Source organism: Oncorhynchus mykiss, chromosome 3, assembly GCF_013265735.2.
Source record: "Oncorhynchus mykiss isolate Arlee chromosome 3, USDA_OmykA_1.1, whole genome shotgun sequence".
NCBI classification, from domain to species: Eukaryota; Metazoa; Chordata; class Actinopteri; order Salmoniformes; family Salmonidae; genus Oncorhynchus; species Oncorhynchus mykiss.
Genome location: NC_048567.1, coordinates 39175782 through 39193864, shown reverse-complemented (window position 1 = coordinate 39193864; position 18083 = coordinate 39175782). Strand labels below are relative to the sequence as shown.

At 42.4% G+C, this 18083-nt stretch overlaps 1 protein-coding gene across 1 annotated transcript in view; it reads right to left on the bottom strand.

The window, feature by feature from the left end:
- LOC110519950 (SLAIN motif-containing protein 1) overlaps positions 1–18083 on the bottom strand; it is a 42208-nt gene that overhangs the window by 20240 nt on the left and 3885 nt on the right. Inside the window, exon 2 of the mRNA XM_021596859.2 lies at positions 1485–1621. Within this exon, the coding sequence (XP_021452534.2) occupies positions 1485–1621 (137 nt within the window). The remainder of the gene's footprint in view (positions 1–1484; positions 1622–18083) is intronic.

Sequence of the window (18083 nt, the reverse complement as noted above, 5' to 3'; positions counted from 1 at the left end):
TTTTGTACGATAATGTGCATATTTATATCCAAAAATCTCAGTTTACATCGGCGCCTTACGTGCAGTAATGTTTTCATTCCAAAACATCCGGTGATTTTGAAGAAATACTCATAATAAACATTGATAAAAGTTACAACTGTTATTCACAGAATTAAAGAGACTTCTCCTTAATGCAACCGCTGTGTCAGATTTTTTAAAAACTTTACGGAAAAGGCATAATCTGAGAACGCCGCTCAGAGCCCAATCCAGCCAGAGAAATATCTGCCATTTTGGAGTCAACAGAAGTTAGAAATAACACTATAAATATTCACTTACCTTTGATGATCTTCATCAGAAGGCACTCCCAGGAATCCCAGTTCGACAATAAATGACTGATTTGTTCCATAAAGTCCATCATTTATGTCCAAATAGCCACTTGTTGTTAGCAATCGGCTCCTATCCTTGTTCGGACAGCGTTCGGTGATCGATGTCACCGGCTTTCTAGCCATCGCCGCTCCATTTTTCATATATCCATTTGTCTTGTCTTCATACACACCTGGTTTTCAATATCCCATTCAATCTACTTTTTCCCATCATGTCTTGTGTGTAATTGTTTTCATGTCAAGTGATGTTCGTTAAGCGCTTTACTTTATTGTTACGTTTTTTGAGCGTGTTTGTTTTGTTGTGCTCCCGGTTTGGAACTATACTAAAGTGTGCTTTATTTAATCATACTCTGCTCTCCTGCACCTGACTTCGCCTTCATACACACCCTGGCACCTTTCAGCAGGACAATAACCTAAAAGGCCAAATCTACACTGGAGTAGCTAACCTAGAATATAGTGAATGTTTGGCCGAGTTACAGTTTTGACTTAAATCTACTTGACAATCTATGACAAGACCTGAAAATGGTTGTCGAGCAATGATCAACAACCAACTTGTCAGAGCTTGAATAATTTTTAAACGTTTTATTGGCAAATGTTGCACAATCCAGATGTGGAAAGCTCTTAGAGACGTACCCAGAAAGATTCACAGCCGAAATCACAGCCGAAATCGCTGCCAAAGGTGCTTCTGCAAAGTATTGACTCAGGGGTGTAAAAACATATTTAAATCAGATATTTCAGTATTTCATTTTCAATAAATTAACAAAAATGTCTAAAATCATGTTTTCACGTTGTCATTATGGGGAATTGTGTGTAGATGGGTGAGAAATATAATAAATAAATACATATTTAATATATTTTGAATTCAGGCTGTAACACAACAAAATGTGGATTAAATCAAGGGGTATTCATTATTTCTGAAGGCCCTGTAAGTCTCTGATATCCCTGTCCCTGCTGTATGTACATGTTTTAATAATAAATTAAATCTATCTATCCTCTCTTTCTTGAGGTAATCACAGATCAAACAGCCGTGAGACAGATGTGCATGTGTGCAGACAGGTAAAGAGGAGTGAGACAAGTGTATTGTGCAATCAGACAGATAAAAGGCAGTCGCAGGTATGCTACCTTGCTCCAGTCTGTGGCACAGGGACCTCTTGGCCACCTCCACTTCAGGGCCTGGTTGGTCCAGCACCTGCCTGCTCCACTGGAGGGGACTAAGGAAACACTCGCCCCGTAGCCTGGCCTTAGGACACATATACAGCCTGGAACAGAGGACGATGAATGAATCATGTGTGTTGTCAAAATGGAGCAAAATAGAGAAGACAGCCCAGGGCTGTGAGAGGAGACGTCGATGCAATTAATACAACAACCACAACACTGTTCTGTAACTGGGTATGTGTTCAATGCAGAAAGTGTTTGTGTATTCATATCCACTTCGACCTGGTAAGAGAGATTTTCTGATATCTTTTCTGCATAGAAATATAGGCATTTTAATATCTTGAAAGGTTGTGGGTGTCGATAAAACCAGTGGGATAAAGAGCACGCCTAAAAAGGTCCAATCTGTGACACTTACAGCCTTTATTGATCATTCAGACTACTGATTTTTTTTTGTCAAGGGGGGGGGGGGTAGATCAGCTTTAATATTGCAGATAGATTGTGGATTCCATCAATGTAATTGTCTGCACCATTTCCATCACCCATATATTTTTTTGTAAATATATATATAGAGATTTTTTGTTGTTGTTGTAAATATATATATATATATATATATATATATATATATATATATATATATATATGTATATGTATATATATACACAGTACCAGTCAAAAGTCAAAAGTAAAAAGTTGACAAACCTACTCATTCAAGGGCTTTTCTTTATTATTAATATTTTCTACATAGAATGATAGTGTAGACATCAAAACTATGAAATAACACATGAGAAATCATTTACTAACCAAAAGTGTTAAACAAATCAAACATATTTTATATTTGAGATTCTTCAAAGTATCCACCCTTTGCCTTGATGACAGCTTTGCACACTCTTGGCATCCTCTCAACCAGCTTCACCTGGAATGCTTTTCCAACAGTCTTGAAGGAGTTCCCACATATGCTGAGCACTTGTTGGCTGCTTTTCCTTCACTCTGCGGTCCAACCCAAACCATCTTAATTGGGTTGAAGTCGGGTGATTGTGGAGGTCAGGTCATCTGATGCAGCACTCCATCACTCTCCTTCTTGTTCAAATAGCCCTTACACAGCCTGGAGGTGTGTTTTGTCATTGTCCTGTTGAAAAACAAATGATAGTCTCACTAAGCGTAATCCAGATGGTTTGGCGTATTGCTGCAGAATCCTGTGGTAGCCATGCTGGTTAAGTGTGCCCCTCGTGGGGCATCAATGATCATGAGGAAGGTGAGGGATCAGCCCAGAACTACACGGCAGGACCTGGTCAATGACCTGAAGAGAGCTGGGACCACAGTCTCAAAGAAAACCATTAGTAACACACTACGCCGTCATGGATTAAAATACTGCAGCGCACACAAGGTCCCCCTGCTCAAGCCAGCGCATGTCCAGGCCCGTCTGAAGTTTGCCAATGACCATCTGGATGATCCAGAGTAGGAATGGGAGAAGGTCATGTGGTCTGATGAGACAAAAATAGAGCTTTTTGGTCTAAACTCCACTCGCCGTGTTTGGAGGAAGAAAAAGGATGAGTACAAACCCAAGAACACCATCCCAACCGTGAAGCATGGAGGTGGAAACATCATTCTTTGGGGATGCTTTTCTGCAAAGGGGACAGGACGACTGCACCGTATTGAGGGGAGGATGGATGGGGGCCATGTATTGCGAGATCTTGGCCAACAACCTCCTTCCCTCAGTAAGAGCATTGAAGATGGGTCGTGGCTGTGTCTTCCAGCATGACAACAACCTGAAACACACAGCCAGAGCAACTAAGGAGTGGCTCCGTAAGAAGCATCTAAAGGTCCTGGAGTGGCCTAGCCAGTCTCCAGACCTGAACCCAATAGAAAATCTTTGGAGGGAGCTGAAAGTTCGTATTGCCCAGCGACAGCCCCGAAACCTGAAGGATCTGGAGAAGGTCTGTATGAAAGAGTAGGCCAAAATCCCTGCTGCAGTGTGTGCAAACCTGGTCAAGAACTACAGGAAACATATGATCTCTGTAATTGCAAACAAAGGTTTCTGTACCAAATATTAAGTTCTGCTTTTCTGATGTATCAAATACTTATGTCATGCAATAAAATGCAAATGAATTACTTAAAAATCATACAATGTGAATTCTGGATTTTTGTTTTAGATTCCGTCTCTCGCAGTTGAAGTGTACCTATGAGAAAAATGACAGACCTCTACATGCTTTGTAAGTAGGAAAACCTGCAAAATCGGCAGTGTATCAAATACTTGTTCTCCCCACTGTATGGACAGTACCAAAACAAATTATCTAATGATTCTTTCTCTTTGCAGCAAAATCTGAGCTGTGATGGTTGTATAATTCCTTACTTTTTCGTCCTTCCACTTGCCTCTTACATTTTTAGCGTTAATGCTGCAATTAGTTGGTTGTGATTTTGGGTAGAGCAGACATTTCCCTATATTTTTGTTAACTACATGTGACATAACTCCACCAGTCCTTTATATGATATCATGAGTTTTTTTATTTTATTTTAACTTTATTTAACCAGGTAGGCTAGTTGAGAACAAGTACTCATTTGCAACTGCGACATGGCCAAGATAAAGCATACCAATTCGACACATACAACAACACATTGAATAAACAAAACATAGTCAATAAGCGGAATAAAAGAAAACAACATGTCTATGTACAGTGAGTGCAAATGAGGTAAGATAAGGGAGTTAAGGCAATAAATAGGCCATGGCGGTGAAGTAATTACAATATAGCAATTGAAACACTGGAATGGTAGATGTGCAGAAGATGAATTTGCAAGTAGAGATACTGGGGTGCGAAGGAGCAAGATAAATAAATAAATAATGTATGGGGATTAGGTAGGTAGATAGATGGGCTGTTTACAGATGGGTTATGTACAGGTGCAGTGATCTGTGACCTGCTCAGACAGCAGGTGCTTAAAGCTAGTGAGGGAGATATGAGTCTCCAGCTTCAGAGATTTTTGCAGTTCGTTCCAGTCATTGGCAGCAGAGAACTGGAAGGAAAGACGACCAAAGGAGGTATTGGCTTTGGGGGTGACCAGTGAGATATACCTTAATGACCAGATAGTTTACCTTAATGTTTGTTGTATTATTTATTTTCTGGTGGATTAAACTTTTTTTATTTTTTTTTTTATTTCACCTTTATTTAACCAGGTAGGCTAGTTGAGAACAAGTTCTCATTTGCAACTGCGACCTGGCCAAGATAAGGCATAGCAGTGTGAACAGACAACACAGAGTTACACATGGAGTAAACAATTAACAAGTCAATAACACAGTAGAAAAAAGGGGAGTCTATATATACATTGTGTGCAAAAGGCATGAGAAGGTAGGCAAATAATTACAATTATGCAGATTAACACTGGAGTGATAAATGATCAGATGGTTATGTACAGGTAGAGATATTGGTGTGCAAAAGAGCAGAAAAATAAAAATAAATAAATAAAAACAGTATGGGGATGAGGTAGGTGAAAGTGGGTGGGCTATTTACCAATAGACTATGTACAGCTGCAGCGATCGGTTAGCTGCTCAGATAGCAGATGTTTGAAGTTGGTGAGGGAGATAAAAGTCTCCAACTTCAGCGATTTTGCAATTCGTTCCAGTCACAGGCAACAGAGAACTGGAACGAAAGGCGGCCAAATGAGGTGTTGGCTTTAGGGATGATCAGTGAGATACACCTGCTGGAGCGCGTGCTACGGATGGGTGTTGCCATCGTAACCAGTGAACTGAGATAAGGCGGAGCTTTACCTAGCATGGACTTGTAGATGACCTGGAGCCAGTGGGTCTGGCGACGAATATGTAGCGAGGGCCAGCCGACTAGAGCATACAAGTCGCAGTGGTGGGTGGTATAAGGTGCTTTAGTGACAAAACGGATGGCACTGTGATAAACTGCATCCAGTTTGCTGAGTAGAGTGTTGGAAGCAATTTTGTAGATGACATCGCCAAAGTCGAGGATCGGTAGGATAGTCAGTTTTACTAGGGTAAGTTTGGCGGCGTGAGTGAAGGAGGCTTTGTTGCGGAATAGAAAGCCGACTCTTGATTTGATTTTCGATTGGAGATGTTTGATATGGGTCTGGAAGGAGAGTTTAGAGTCTAGCCAGACACCTAGGTACTTATAGATGTCCACATATTCAAGGTCGGAACCATCCAGGGTGGTGATGCTGGTCAGGCGTGCGGGTGCAGGCAGCGAACGGTTGAAAAGCATGCATTTGGTTTTACTAGCGTTTAAGAGCAGTTGGAGGCCACGGAAGGAGTGCTGTATGGCATTGAAGCTCGTTTGGAGGTTAGATAGCACAGTGTCCAAGGACGGGCCGGAAGTATATAGAATGGTGTCGTCTGCGTAGAGGTGGATCAGGGAATCGCCCGCAGCATGAGAAACATCATTGATATATACAGAGAAAAGAGTCGGCCCGAGAATTGAACCCTGTGGCACCCCCATAGAGACTGCCAGAGGACCGGACAGCATGCCCTCCGATTTGACACACTGAACTCTGTCTGCAAAGTAATTGGTGAACCAGGCAAGGCAGTCATCCGAAAAACCGAGGCTACTGAGTCTGCCGATAAGAATACGGTGATTGACAGAGTCGAAAGCCTTGGCAAGGTCTATGAAGACGGCTGCACAGTACTGTCTTTTATCGATGGCGGTTATGATATCGTTTAGTACCTTGAGCGTGGCTGAGGTACACCCGTGACCGGCTCGGAAACCAGATTGCACAGCGGAGAAGGTACGGTGGGATTCAAGATGGTCAGTGACCTGTTTGTTGACTTGGCTTTCGAAGACCTTAGATAGGCAGGGCAGGATGGATATAGGTCTGTAACAGTTTGGGTCCAGGGTGTCGCCCCCTTTGAAGAGGGGGATGACTGCGGCAGCTTTCCAATCCTTGGGGATCTCAGACGATATGAAAGAGAGGTTGAACAGGCTGGTAATAGGGGTTGCGACAATGGCGGCGGATAGTTTCAGGAATAGAGGGTCCAGATTGTCCAGCCCAGCTGATTTGTACGGGTCCAGGTTTTGCAGCTCTTTCAGGACATCTGCTATCTGGATTTGGGTAAAGGAGAACCTGGAGAGGCTTGGGCGAGTAGCTGCGGGGGGGGGGGGAGCTGTTGTCCGAGGTTGGAGTAGCCAGGCGGAAGGCATGGCCAGCCGTTGAGAAATGCTTGTTGAAGTTTTCGATAATCATGGATTTATCGGTGGTGACCATGTTACCTAGTCTCAGTGCAGTGGGCAGCTGGGAGGAGGTGCTCTTGTTCTCCATGGACTTCACAGTGTCCCAGAACTTTTTGGAGTTGGAGCTACAGGATGCAAACTTCTGCCTGAAGAAGTTGGCTTTAGCTTTCCTGACTGACTGTGTGTATTGGTTCCTGACTTCCCTGAACAGTTGCATATCGCGGGGACTATTCGATGTTAGCGCAGTCCGCCACAGGATGTTTTTGTGCTGGTCGAGGGCAGTCAGGTCTGGAGTGAACCAGGGGCTATATCTGTTCTTAGTTCTGCATTTTTTGAACGGAGCATGCTTATCTAAAATGGTGAGGAAGTTACTTTTAAAGAAAGACCAGGCATCCTCAACTGACGGGATGAGGTCAATGTCCTTCCAGGATACCCGGGCCAGGTCGATTAGAAAGGCCTGCTCACAGAAGTGTTTTAGGGAGCGTTTGACAGTGATGAGGGGTGGTCGTTTGACTGCGGCTCCGTAGCGGATACAGGCAATGAGGCAGTGATCGCTGAGATCCTGGTTGTAGACAGCGGAGGTGTATTTGGAGGGCCAGTTGGTCAGGATGACGTCAATGAGGGTGCCCTTGTTTACAGAGTTAGGGTTGTACCTGGTGGGTTCCTTGATGATTTGAGTGAGATTGAGGGCATCTAGCTTAGATTGTAGGACTGCCGGGGTGTTAAGCATATCCCAGTTTAGGTCACCTAACAGAACAAACTCTGAAGCTAGATGGGGGGCGATCAATTCACAAATGGTGTCCAGGGCACAGCTGGGAGCTGAGGGGGGTCGGTAGCAGGCGGCAACAGTGAGAGACTTATTTCTGGAGAGAGTAATTTTCAAAATTAGTAGTTCGAACTGTTTGGGTATGGACCTGGAGAGTATGACATTACTTTGCAGGCTATCTCTGCAGTAGACTGCAACTCCTCCCCCTTTGGCAGTTCTATCTTGACGGAAGATGTTATAGTTGGGTATGGAAATCTCAGAATTTTTGGTGGCCTTCCTGAGCCAGGATTCAGACACGGCAAGGACATCAGGGTTAGCAGAGTGTGCTAGAGCAGTGAGTAAGACACACTTAGGGAGGAGGCTTCTGATGTTGACATGCATGAAACCAAGGCTTTTTCGATCACAGAAGTCAACAAATGAGGGTGCCTGGGGACATGCAGGGCCTGGGTTTACCTCCACATCACCCGCGGAACAGAGAAGGAGTAGTATGAGGGTGCGGCTGAAGGCTATCAAAACTGGTCGCCTAGGGCGTTGGGGACAGAGAATAAGAGGAGCAGGTTTCTGGGCATGGTAGAATATATTCAGGGCATAATGCGCAAACAGGGGTATGGTGGGGTGCGGGTACAGCGGAGGTAAGCCCAGGCACTGGGTGATGATGAGAGAGGTTGTATCTCTGGACATGCTGGTTGTAATGGGTGAGGTCACCGCATGTGTGGGGGGTGGGACAAAGGAGGTATCAGGGGTATAAAGAGTGGAACTAGGGGCTCCATTGTAAACTAAAACAATGATAACTAACCTGCACAACAGTATACAAGGCATATTGACATTTGAGAGAGACATACAGCAAGGCATACAGTAATCACAGGTGTTGAATTGGGAGAGCTAGCTAAAACAGTAGGTGAGACAACAACAGCTAATCAGCTAGCACAACAACAGCAGGTAGAATGGCGATTGATTAGGCAGAGAGGGTCGGATTAACTACACACAGAGCCTAAGTGCGGCTGGGGCCGACAGATAAAACATAAACAAGCAGAATGGATTACCGTGAATTAATGGACAGTCCAGCATGCATCAGCTATGTAGCCAAGTGATCAGTGTCCAAGGGGCAGCGGTGGATGGGGCAGGGAAGCTGGACTGGCGAGTGTTATCCAGGTTAGAAAACTAACAATGACTAAATAGCTTGTAGCCAGTTAGCTGGTTAGCTTCTGAAGGTTCTTGAGTGTGTTCTAAAAATGTAAAGATAATAGCGATTCCGTATCACATTGGGTGAGGCAGGTTACCGGAAGGTATAAACAAATTAAAAATCGAAAAGGGATAGAAAGTAAATATGGGTTCAGTGAGTGTTTGGGACGCGGCGATTCAGATGGTTAGCAGGCCTGTGCTAACAAGCTAACAGTTAGTAGACGGTGCTAAACACGGTAGCAGTTAGCGGACCGGGCTAAACAAGCTAGCAGTTAGCAGGCCGAATTTGCAAGCAAGGAGATAGCAAGGGCTAGAGAGTTAGCCTTTGGGGACGTCGCGATGGGGGGAGTCTGTTTATTCCTCTTCATGCGGTGACATCAATGGACCGGTCGTGGGTCTGGATATTGTAGCCCAGGAGCTCAAAATGTTCCGTTTGCGATGGGAATCCGGGGATGAAAAATAAAAATAAAATAATAAATAGGTCCGTTATGCTCTGGTTAGAGTCGCGTTGTTCGAACTGGCGAGAGCTTTCCGAGCTAAAGGTTAGCTGATGACCGGTTAGCTGAAGACCGCTAGCAATGTTTTGCTGAAGCTGGTAGTTAGTTGGCTAGTTGGCTAGCTTCAGTTGAGGGGTTCCAGATCCGAAGTAAATATAAATACTTTAGGAAAAAAAGCTACGTTGGGTGAGGCGGGTTGCAGGAGAGTATTTAGAAGAAGTTGAGGTTCAGCAAAAAGTTTTAAAGATATGTGAAGAAAAAAAAAAACGAAAACGAAACGAAAACAAACGATATATACAAGGGACACGACAACACGTCCTACTGCTATGCCATCTTGGATCGCATTTCCGCTTACCTCCGCTGTACCCGCACCCCAAACTGAAATTACAACCAACTTTCTATGGCTCGTTTTAAAAATAGCGATATTTTGGAGATTATTTCATTTTCAAATAACCGAAGGCTGTGAGAGACTGTAATCTGAATAAAGGGGAAAAGGTCATTATTGAACATGGGGTGAGACATTTTTACTAATCTGCTCAAGAACCAGTTCAGATTTATGTATAACTTTTGTATGACTGAAGTCTAATGCTTTAATATTTAATCATTTCTGCCCTACGAATTCATTATATAAATAGGCAGTGTTTAATGTTGTCTGGCTTGCCGTTACAAATTAAATATAATATTTTTTGTTCATATAATTAAATAAAAAACAGGTCGCTAGGTGTAGGCAAGTTCATAAGCAAACAGGTCAAATGGGATATTCCTTTTTGTTTTTCATCTAACTTATTCTGTGCCTCTATGGTACTGTTTTTTTACTATTAGTCCTTCTATTTCCTTTGTTAATATGGACTCTTTTGACCTGAATTGCTTTTGTTTTAGAGATAAGTATTGAATTGCAAGGATTCTAAAGGCACATTTAAAAGTGTCCCTGAGTTGCGCAGCGGTCTAAGCCACTGCAATTCAGTGCTAGAGGCGTCACTACAGACCCTGGTTTGATTCCAAGCTGTATCACAACCTGCCGTGATTGGGAGTCCCATAGGGCGGCACACAATTGGCCCAGCGTCGTCCGGGTTAGGGTTTGGCCCGGGGTAGGCTATCATTGTAAATAAGAATTTGTTCTTAATTGACTTGCCATTTAATAAATGATAAATAAAAATAAGGGGATCTGATCTGTTATGTCGGAAAAAGTATGTTATAAATTAATTTTGTCCTAGTTAAAAACAAGTTATCATCCAATAAGCTTTGATTACATGTCCAATATCCTCGCCCACATGGAAATTATGTAAGAGTAACGTATATGCCAATTATTTGATGGTCCGACCGCATTCTGTCCACTATCAACACTTAACATTTTTTGGGTGCCAGCGAGAATGACATGAGAAAGTAGTCAAGACGACTAGCTTGATTGAGCCTCTGCCATGCATATCTCACTAAGTCAGTGTCACGACTTCTGCCGAAGTTGGCTCCCCTGCCTGTTCGGTCGTCACCGTCCTACTAGCCGCTACCGATCCCTTTTTCGTTTGTCTGTTGGTTTTGTCTTATTAGTTTCACCTGTGTGTATTTTGGTTTAATTAGCTTCCCTATATGTAGTAGTTTGACCCGCCCTTGTTTTGTGCGGGATTGTCTTTTGTTATGTGTGTACATATTAGGTCGTGGTGTATTTTATTTTCTATACTGGACACCCTGTGGTTTTGGGTTGTCTGGTATAGTGTCCTGCGTCCTGTATTGTGTTGGGCTTATCAGTTTGGTGTGCAATAGTAAAGCACTTTACTCCGTTACTCTCTCTCTGCGTCTGATTCCTGCACACACACCTAGTCCCGCGTGACAGTCAGGGTATTTAAACCTTTATATATCCACTAGTTCCAATATATCCATGATATTTGTGATTTCCTTAAGGGTTATCGCTTGTAGTGCTATTACATTTACAGTCCATTGAGGTATTTAAAACGGTATTATAATCTCCCACCATAATAATAGAGTCTTGTATTGCTTGTAGGTTTGATAAATTATTATACATATTTTCAAAGAAGCGTTGATCATCAGTATTTGGACTGCATAGACTAATGAGCCTAATCTGTTTATGAACCATTAACATATTTAAAATAATCCCTCTACCTTGCGGATCTGTTTGGACAATTTGAACATTCGGATCAAAATTATTGCTAATTAATATCATCTCCCATTTTGAGTTTCTTTGATATAGGCTATTGAACATCACTTTTACATGCCTCATGACCTTAGTTAAACGAGAGAGGACATTTTCCAATTTAATGCAGTAATATATTTGTCCTGGCATTTGTGTGATACAAATGCTCTTAATAGCTCCTCAATACTAAAACCTACACTTTGAGTTGTGAATCATATATTGAGCTGTGTAGTATATTCTAATATTTGATTGACTTTGGGCAGCCAGACACAAACTACTGGAAAGATGAACGAGCATGTTACTGTAACAGTCGGTCAGCTCAACGAAGTGGCCATTGAGTGAAATGTATAGGCTAATCATTGGATTGCTGAAAAGCTCTGCTGATGACACATACTTTACTATAGGATGCTACGAAATAAGTACTGGGATGGTAAGTAATTGTAGTAGTCGGTTAGTAGAGGGTAGCAGGTAGCCTAGCTGTTAGAGAGGTGGGCTAGCAACTAGAGGATTGTCAGTTTGAATCCTAATTCGTATGGGAAAATCTGGTGTAGTGAGCTGGCAACAGAGGTTTGCTGGCATCATACTAGATGCCGTTGTGCCTTTGAGCAATGCACTTAACCCTCTACAACTGCTCCAGGGGTGCTGTGCCTGACCCTAAGTGAGATTTGGTTGCAAGCAAGCAAAACATTTTAGTGGCGCCCCTCTTGAATGCGAAGAGAAACATTTGCAGCTTTAAAGCAAATTTCTTGCAGTTATACACATTTTGCAAAGGGACGAAGAGAAAATGTTTCCATTTTAAAGCTAATTTCCTGCAATTCTTCCCTAGTGGCCCCATATGTTGCTTCTGCCAAGAAACGGCACTGACCCTGGTGTGTGTGTGCTTATTTGTCAGTATGAGTATTTCAATCTAACCTCTCCTTCCTCGTGCTCTTTTTCCCACCCAAGTGGAAAAGAAGGATCAGCAGCTCTTCCATTCTCTGTAAGTTAATGGGCAATAAAGTACATCTTAACTTATTTTAGTAAGCTGACCTAAAGTATTTCAGGGAAAACATTTCAGGGCAATACTGTATCCCAGAAAACCAGAAACATCCGCTTTCTACCAACTCTGCGAAGAGTGTAATAAGCTACTGTGGCACACTCATACCCATTTCACACTCCCGAGCCAAGCTATACGGTGCTGGCCTGGTTATGAACCATAGTTGCTGGAACCATTGGACAATGTGGAATCAAAATATCCAAGACAGCACAGTATGGTTCAGGTTGGCCCTACAGCATTAATCTGGCACTAGAAGTAATCTGAGTGGTACACTTTCCTTAAAAGACCATACATCTTGGTCAAAGTCTATTTCCAATGTAGGGCAGAGTGGGAGAGAAGAAAAATACAGTTATTGCAAGTTCTTAGACATAACTAGACAGAACTGGGTCACGATTATAAAAGATTAGAACTGGTGGGATCTGTTCAATGGACTGAAGAATATCAATACAGCCGATGCGAGTGTGGGATACAATAAACGCTGCACTGAGCTGCGTGAAAGTGTGCTACATTTTACACCTCAGCAGATGAAAATGGGTTAACCAGTCAGCATGTCAGTGGCTGTGACCCAAATGGCACTCTATACAATGGGAATAGGGTGCCATTTGAGAGACACCGCACACAGCATGTGTATCAGTGTATATGAGTAGCTTCAGTCAGCAGATAACTCCAGGCTGAACTATAGCGAGGCAGGCTAAAAGGACACACAAGCCTGGGTAGCCAACGACACAGTAAATCAAGGATAGTTGAAATCACAGTGTTACATTTTTGATAAAATTGATTCTTTTTTATTAAATTGACTCTACTGGAAGTTATCTTAACCCTCAAAAGAGTGTTACGCTCCCTGGAGTGATAACTGGAGTTCATTGGAACAGAGTACTTTTAACTCCACTAAAAGTAACCAGAGACCGGCAGTAAATCACAAACCACCCCCTCGTCCCTACCAACTGGCTTAGAGGCCCCTCCGTTGTCAGGTGTTGCTGACGAAACTCCGGGGGTGACTTCCAGACAAAAATTACTTGTTTAAAAAATTCTGAAAAATGTTAAATAGAAAAGTGGTGCGTGCATACTGTATGTATTCACCCCCTTTGCTATGAAGCCCCTAAATAAGATCTGGTGCAACCAATTACCTTCAGAAGTCACATAATTAGCTGAAGTCCACCTGTGTGCAATCTAATTGTCACATGATCTCAGTATATATACACATGTTCTGAAAGGTCACAGATTCCGCAACACCACTAAACAAGGGCACCACCAAGCACGCGGCACCATGAAGACCAAGGAGCTCTCGAAACAGGTCAGGGACAAAGTTGTGGAGAAGTACAGATCAGGGTTGGGTTATAAAAAAATATCAGAAACTTTGAACATCTCACAGAGCACCACTAAATCTATTATTAGAAAATGAAAGGAATATGGCACCACAACAAACCTGCCCTTTAAAACTCACGGACCAGGCAAGGAGGGCATTAATCAGAGGCAACAAAAAGATCAAAGATTACCCTGAAGGAACTGCAAAGCTCCACAGCGGAGATTGGATTATCTGTCCATAGGACCACTTTAAGCTGAACACTCCACAGAGCTGGGTTTTACGGAAGAGTGGCCAGAAAAGAAGCCATTGCTTAAAGAAAAAAATAATCAAACACATTTGGTGTTGGCCAAAAGGCATGTGGGAGACTCCCCAAACATTTGGAAGGAGGTACTCTGGTCAGATGAGACTAAAATTTAGCTTTTTGGCCATCAAGGAAAACGCTATGTCTGGCGCAAACCCAACACCTCGCATCACACCGAGAACATCATGGTGAAGCATGGTGGAGGCAGCATCATGCTGTGGGGATGATTTTCATTGGCAGGGACTAGGAAACTGGTCAGAATTGAAGGAATGACGAATGGTGCTAAATACAGGGAAATTCTTGAGTGAAACCTGTTTCAGTCTTCCAGAGATTTGAGACTGGGATAGAGGTTCACCTTCCAGCAGGACAATGACCCTAAGCATACTGCTAAAGCAACACTCGAGTGGTTTAAGGGGAAACATTTAAATGTCTTGGAATTGGGCCCCACAAGGGTGCGTTCTGAGCCCTCTCCTGTACTCCCTGTTCACCCACGACTGCGTGGCCACGCACGCCTCCAACTCAATCATCAAGTTTGCGGACGACACAACAGTGGTAGGCTTGATTACCAACAACGACGAGACGGCCTACAGGGAGGAGGTGAGGGCCCTCGGAGTGTGGTGTCAGGAAAATAACCTCACACTCAACGTCAACAAAACTAAGGAGATGATTGTGGACTTCAGGAAACAGCAGAGGGAACACCCCCCTAATCCACATCGATGGAACAGTAGTGGAGAGGGTAGCAAGTTTTAAGTTCCTCGGCATACACATCACAGACAAACTTAATTGGTCCACCCACACAGACAGCATCGTGAAGAAGGCGCAGCAGCGTCTCTTCAATCTCAGGAGACTGAAGAAATTTGGCTTGTCACCAAAAGCACTCACAAACTTCTACAGATGCACAATCGAGAGCATCCTGGCGGGCTGTATCACCGCCTGGTACGGCAACTGCTCCGCCCACAACCGTAAGGCTCTCCAGAGGGTAGTGAGGTCTGCACAACGCATCACCGGGGGCAAACTACCTGCCCTCCAGGACACCTACACCACCCGATGTTACAGGAAGGCCATAAAGATCATCAAGGACAACAACCACCCGAGCCACTGCCTGTTCACCCCGCTATCATCCAGAAGGCGAGGTCAGTACAGGTGCATCAAAGCTGGGACCGAGAGACTGAAAAACAACTTCTATCTCAAGGCCATCAGACTGTTAAACAGCCACCACTAACATTGAGTGGCTGCTGTCAACACACTGACTCAACTCCAGCCACTTTAATAATGGGAATTGATGGGAAATGATGTAAAATATATCACTAGCCACTTTAAACAATGCTACCTAATATAATGTTTACATACCCTACATTATTCATCTCATATGTATATGTATATACTGTACTCTATATCATCTACTGCATCTTTATGTAATACATGTATCACTAGCCACTTTAACTATGCCACTTTGTTTACATACTCATCTCATATGTATATACTGTACTCGATACAATCTACTGTATCTTGCCTATGCCGCTCTGTACCATCACTCATTCATATATCCTTATGTACATATTCTTTATCCCCTTACACTTGTGTGTATAAGACAGTTGTTTTGGAATTGTTAGTTAGATTACTTGTTGGTTATTACTGCATTGTCGGAACTAGAAGCACAAGCATTTCGCTACACTCGCATTAACATCTGCTAACCATGTGTATGTGACAAATAAAATTTGATTTGATTTGATTTGATGTGAATGGCCTAGTCAAAGCCTAGACCTTAATCCAATTGAGAATCTGTGATATGACTTAAAGATTGCTGTACACCAGCAGAACCCATCCAACTTGAAAGAGCTGGAGCAGTTTTGCCTTGAAGAATGGCAAAAATCCCAGGGGCTAGATGTGCCAAGTTTATAGAGACATACCCCAAGAGACTTGCAGCTGTAATTGCTGAAAAGGGTGGCTCTACAAAGTATTGACTTTGAGGGGGTGACTGGTTATGCACGATCAATTGTTCTGTTTTTTTGTCTTATTTCTTGTTTGTTTCACAATAAAACATATTTTGCATCTTCAAAGTGGAAGCATGTGGAAATCAAATGATACAACCCCATCAAAAAAATATATTTTAAATCCAGGTTGTAAGGCAAAAAAATAGGAAAAATGCCAAGGCGGTGAATAATTTCGCAAGCCACTGTAGTGTCATTTTAACTCCATCAACACCATTGCCAGAGTAGTTTTAACACAAAATGGGGGTGGGACCATATAAACTCCAAAATAGGGTTAACTTTGACTCCCTAGGAGTTGAATTAACATGTTGTGATTTTACTGTGTACTATATGGGTTGTAGAATACAGCAGAAGGCATGGTCTTACATTCATCACACTGCTTCAACTGTGAAGAGAATAATAATAGGCCTACATTCTGATTATACAGCACTTGTCAGGATGCTCAAATATTTTTACATGTAAAAGGTATGTACTGGAATCAAAGCAAGGGTGATTGACAACAATGGCCTAGTGTAGAAGTTTACATAGGCTAATAGTGTTGACTTAGTAAGGCAAATGTTTGAATGTAGCCTTTGAACAGATGCAAGAGCTTGAAAAAAAAATATTTGACCTTTATTTAACTAGGCAAGTCAGTTAACAAATTATTATTTGCAAAGATGGCCTTCCCTGGCCAAACCCTAAGCTGCCCTATGGGACTCCCAATCACGGCCAGTTGTGATACATCCTGGAATCAAACCAGGGTCTGTAGTGATGCCTCTAGCACTGAGATGCAGTGCCTTAGACCGCTGCGCCACATTGGAGCCCTGATTTGATCACTCCTAAATTGCTGAGGATTTTTCTGCACAGCAGGTAGTGTATTTGAGTTTAAAAAAGCTTCCAATTTGAACGAAAAATGTATCAACCCATACAAAAATGTCAATTTATTATAATCAACATAATAATTCACGTCCTGCTGCTGTTGCAAACTGGCTCAAATTAAGATCCTACATCTGTAGCATAACATCTTTACTTAAACTTTATTTTAGCAGGGAATCAAGCTGACAGACACCATGGTCTATTTCACAGGTAAGCCCTACTGTTTTTTTTTTTTTTTTTTACCTTTATTTAACCAGGCAAGTCAGTTAAGAACAAATTCTTATTTTCAATGACGGCCTGGGAACAGTGGGTGAACTGCCTGTTCAGGGGCAGAACGACAGATTTGTACCTTGTCAGCTCCTTCCGGTTACTAGTCCAACGCTCTAACCACTAGGCTACCCTGCCGCCCCCTTGTAGCCATTGCAGGAAAATTAATGATGTATTTAAATTGGATAAATCAGATTCACATTTATGCTACCACTTCGAACAAAATTATTTCATTGGAGGTCAGCTGGCAATTTGCAACATTGTTTGAAAATGGCAACCTTTTCAACTTTAGGAGGTAAATAGGCCTGCCTTATTTACAGTGTTGACATTGGCATCGCTTTATTTGAATATAAATATAAATGACCATTTTCCAAGCAGAAAGAGATTATGCTGGCAGCACGATTGACGATTTTCCTTTTCAAAATAAGAGTCCACCTACAAAGAAATGCAAAACTGGGAATATAAAATATTTAGCACTCTAGTGCAGTACAACTGTTTTCCACAGCATTGCTACCACCTTTGAAAAAATAAATGGGTAATTAGACGTATTTTATTTTAAATATTGTATTATTCATACCGTCATTACATTTGAAAGTTTACACAAATCAAATGAAAGTTTATTGATCACGTATCCAGCAGCACTTTGTTCTCCACCTCCTCCATAGCCCCTAATGTAATACACTGTAATATACTTAACATGGGATACAGAATTGCCCATAGAGAGAAAAGTTTTCTACCGGTCTCAGTTATGGAGGGGTGAACGAAGTGTTGCTGGATATGTACGACACAGTCCCCCTCCAAAACTACACATAAACTCAGCAAAAAAAGATACATGCTTTTTTCAGGACCCTGTCTTTCAAAGATAATTCATAAAAATCCAAATAACTTCACCGATCTTCATTGTAAATGGTTTAAACACTGTTTCCCATGCTTGTTCAATGAACCATAAACAATTAATGAACATGCACCTGTGGAACGGTCGTTAAGACACTAACAGCTTACAGACGGTAGGCAATTAAGGTCACAGTTATGAAAACTTAGG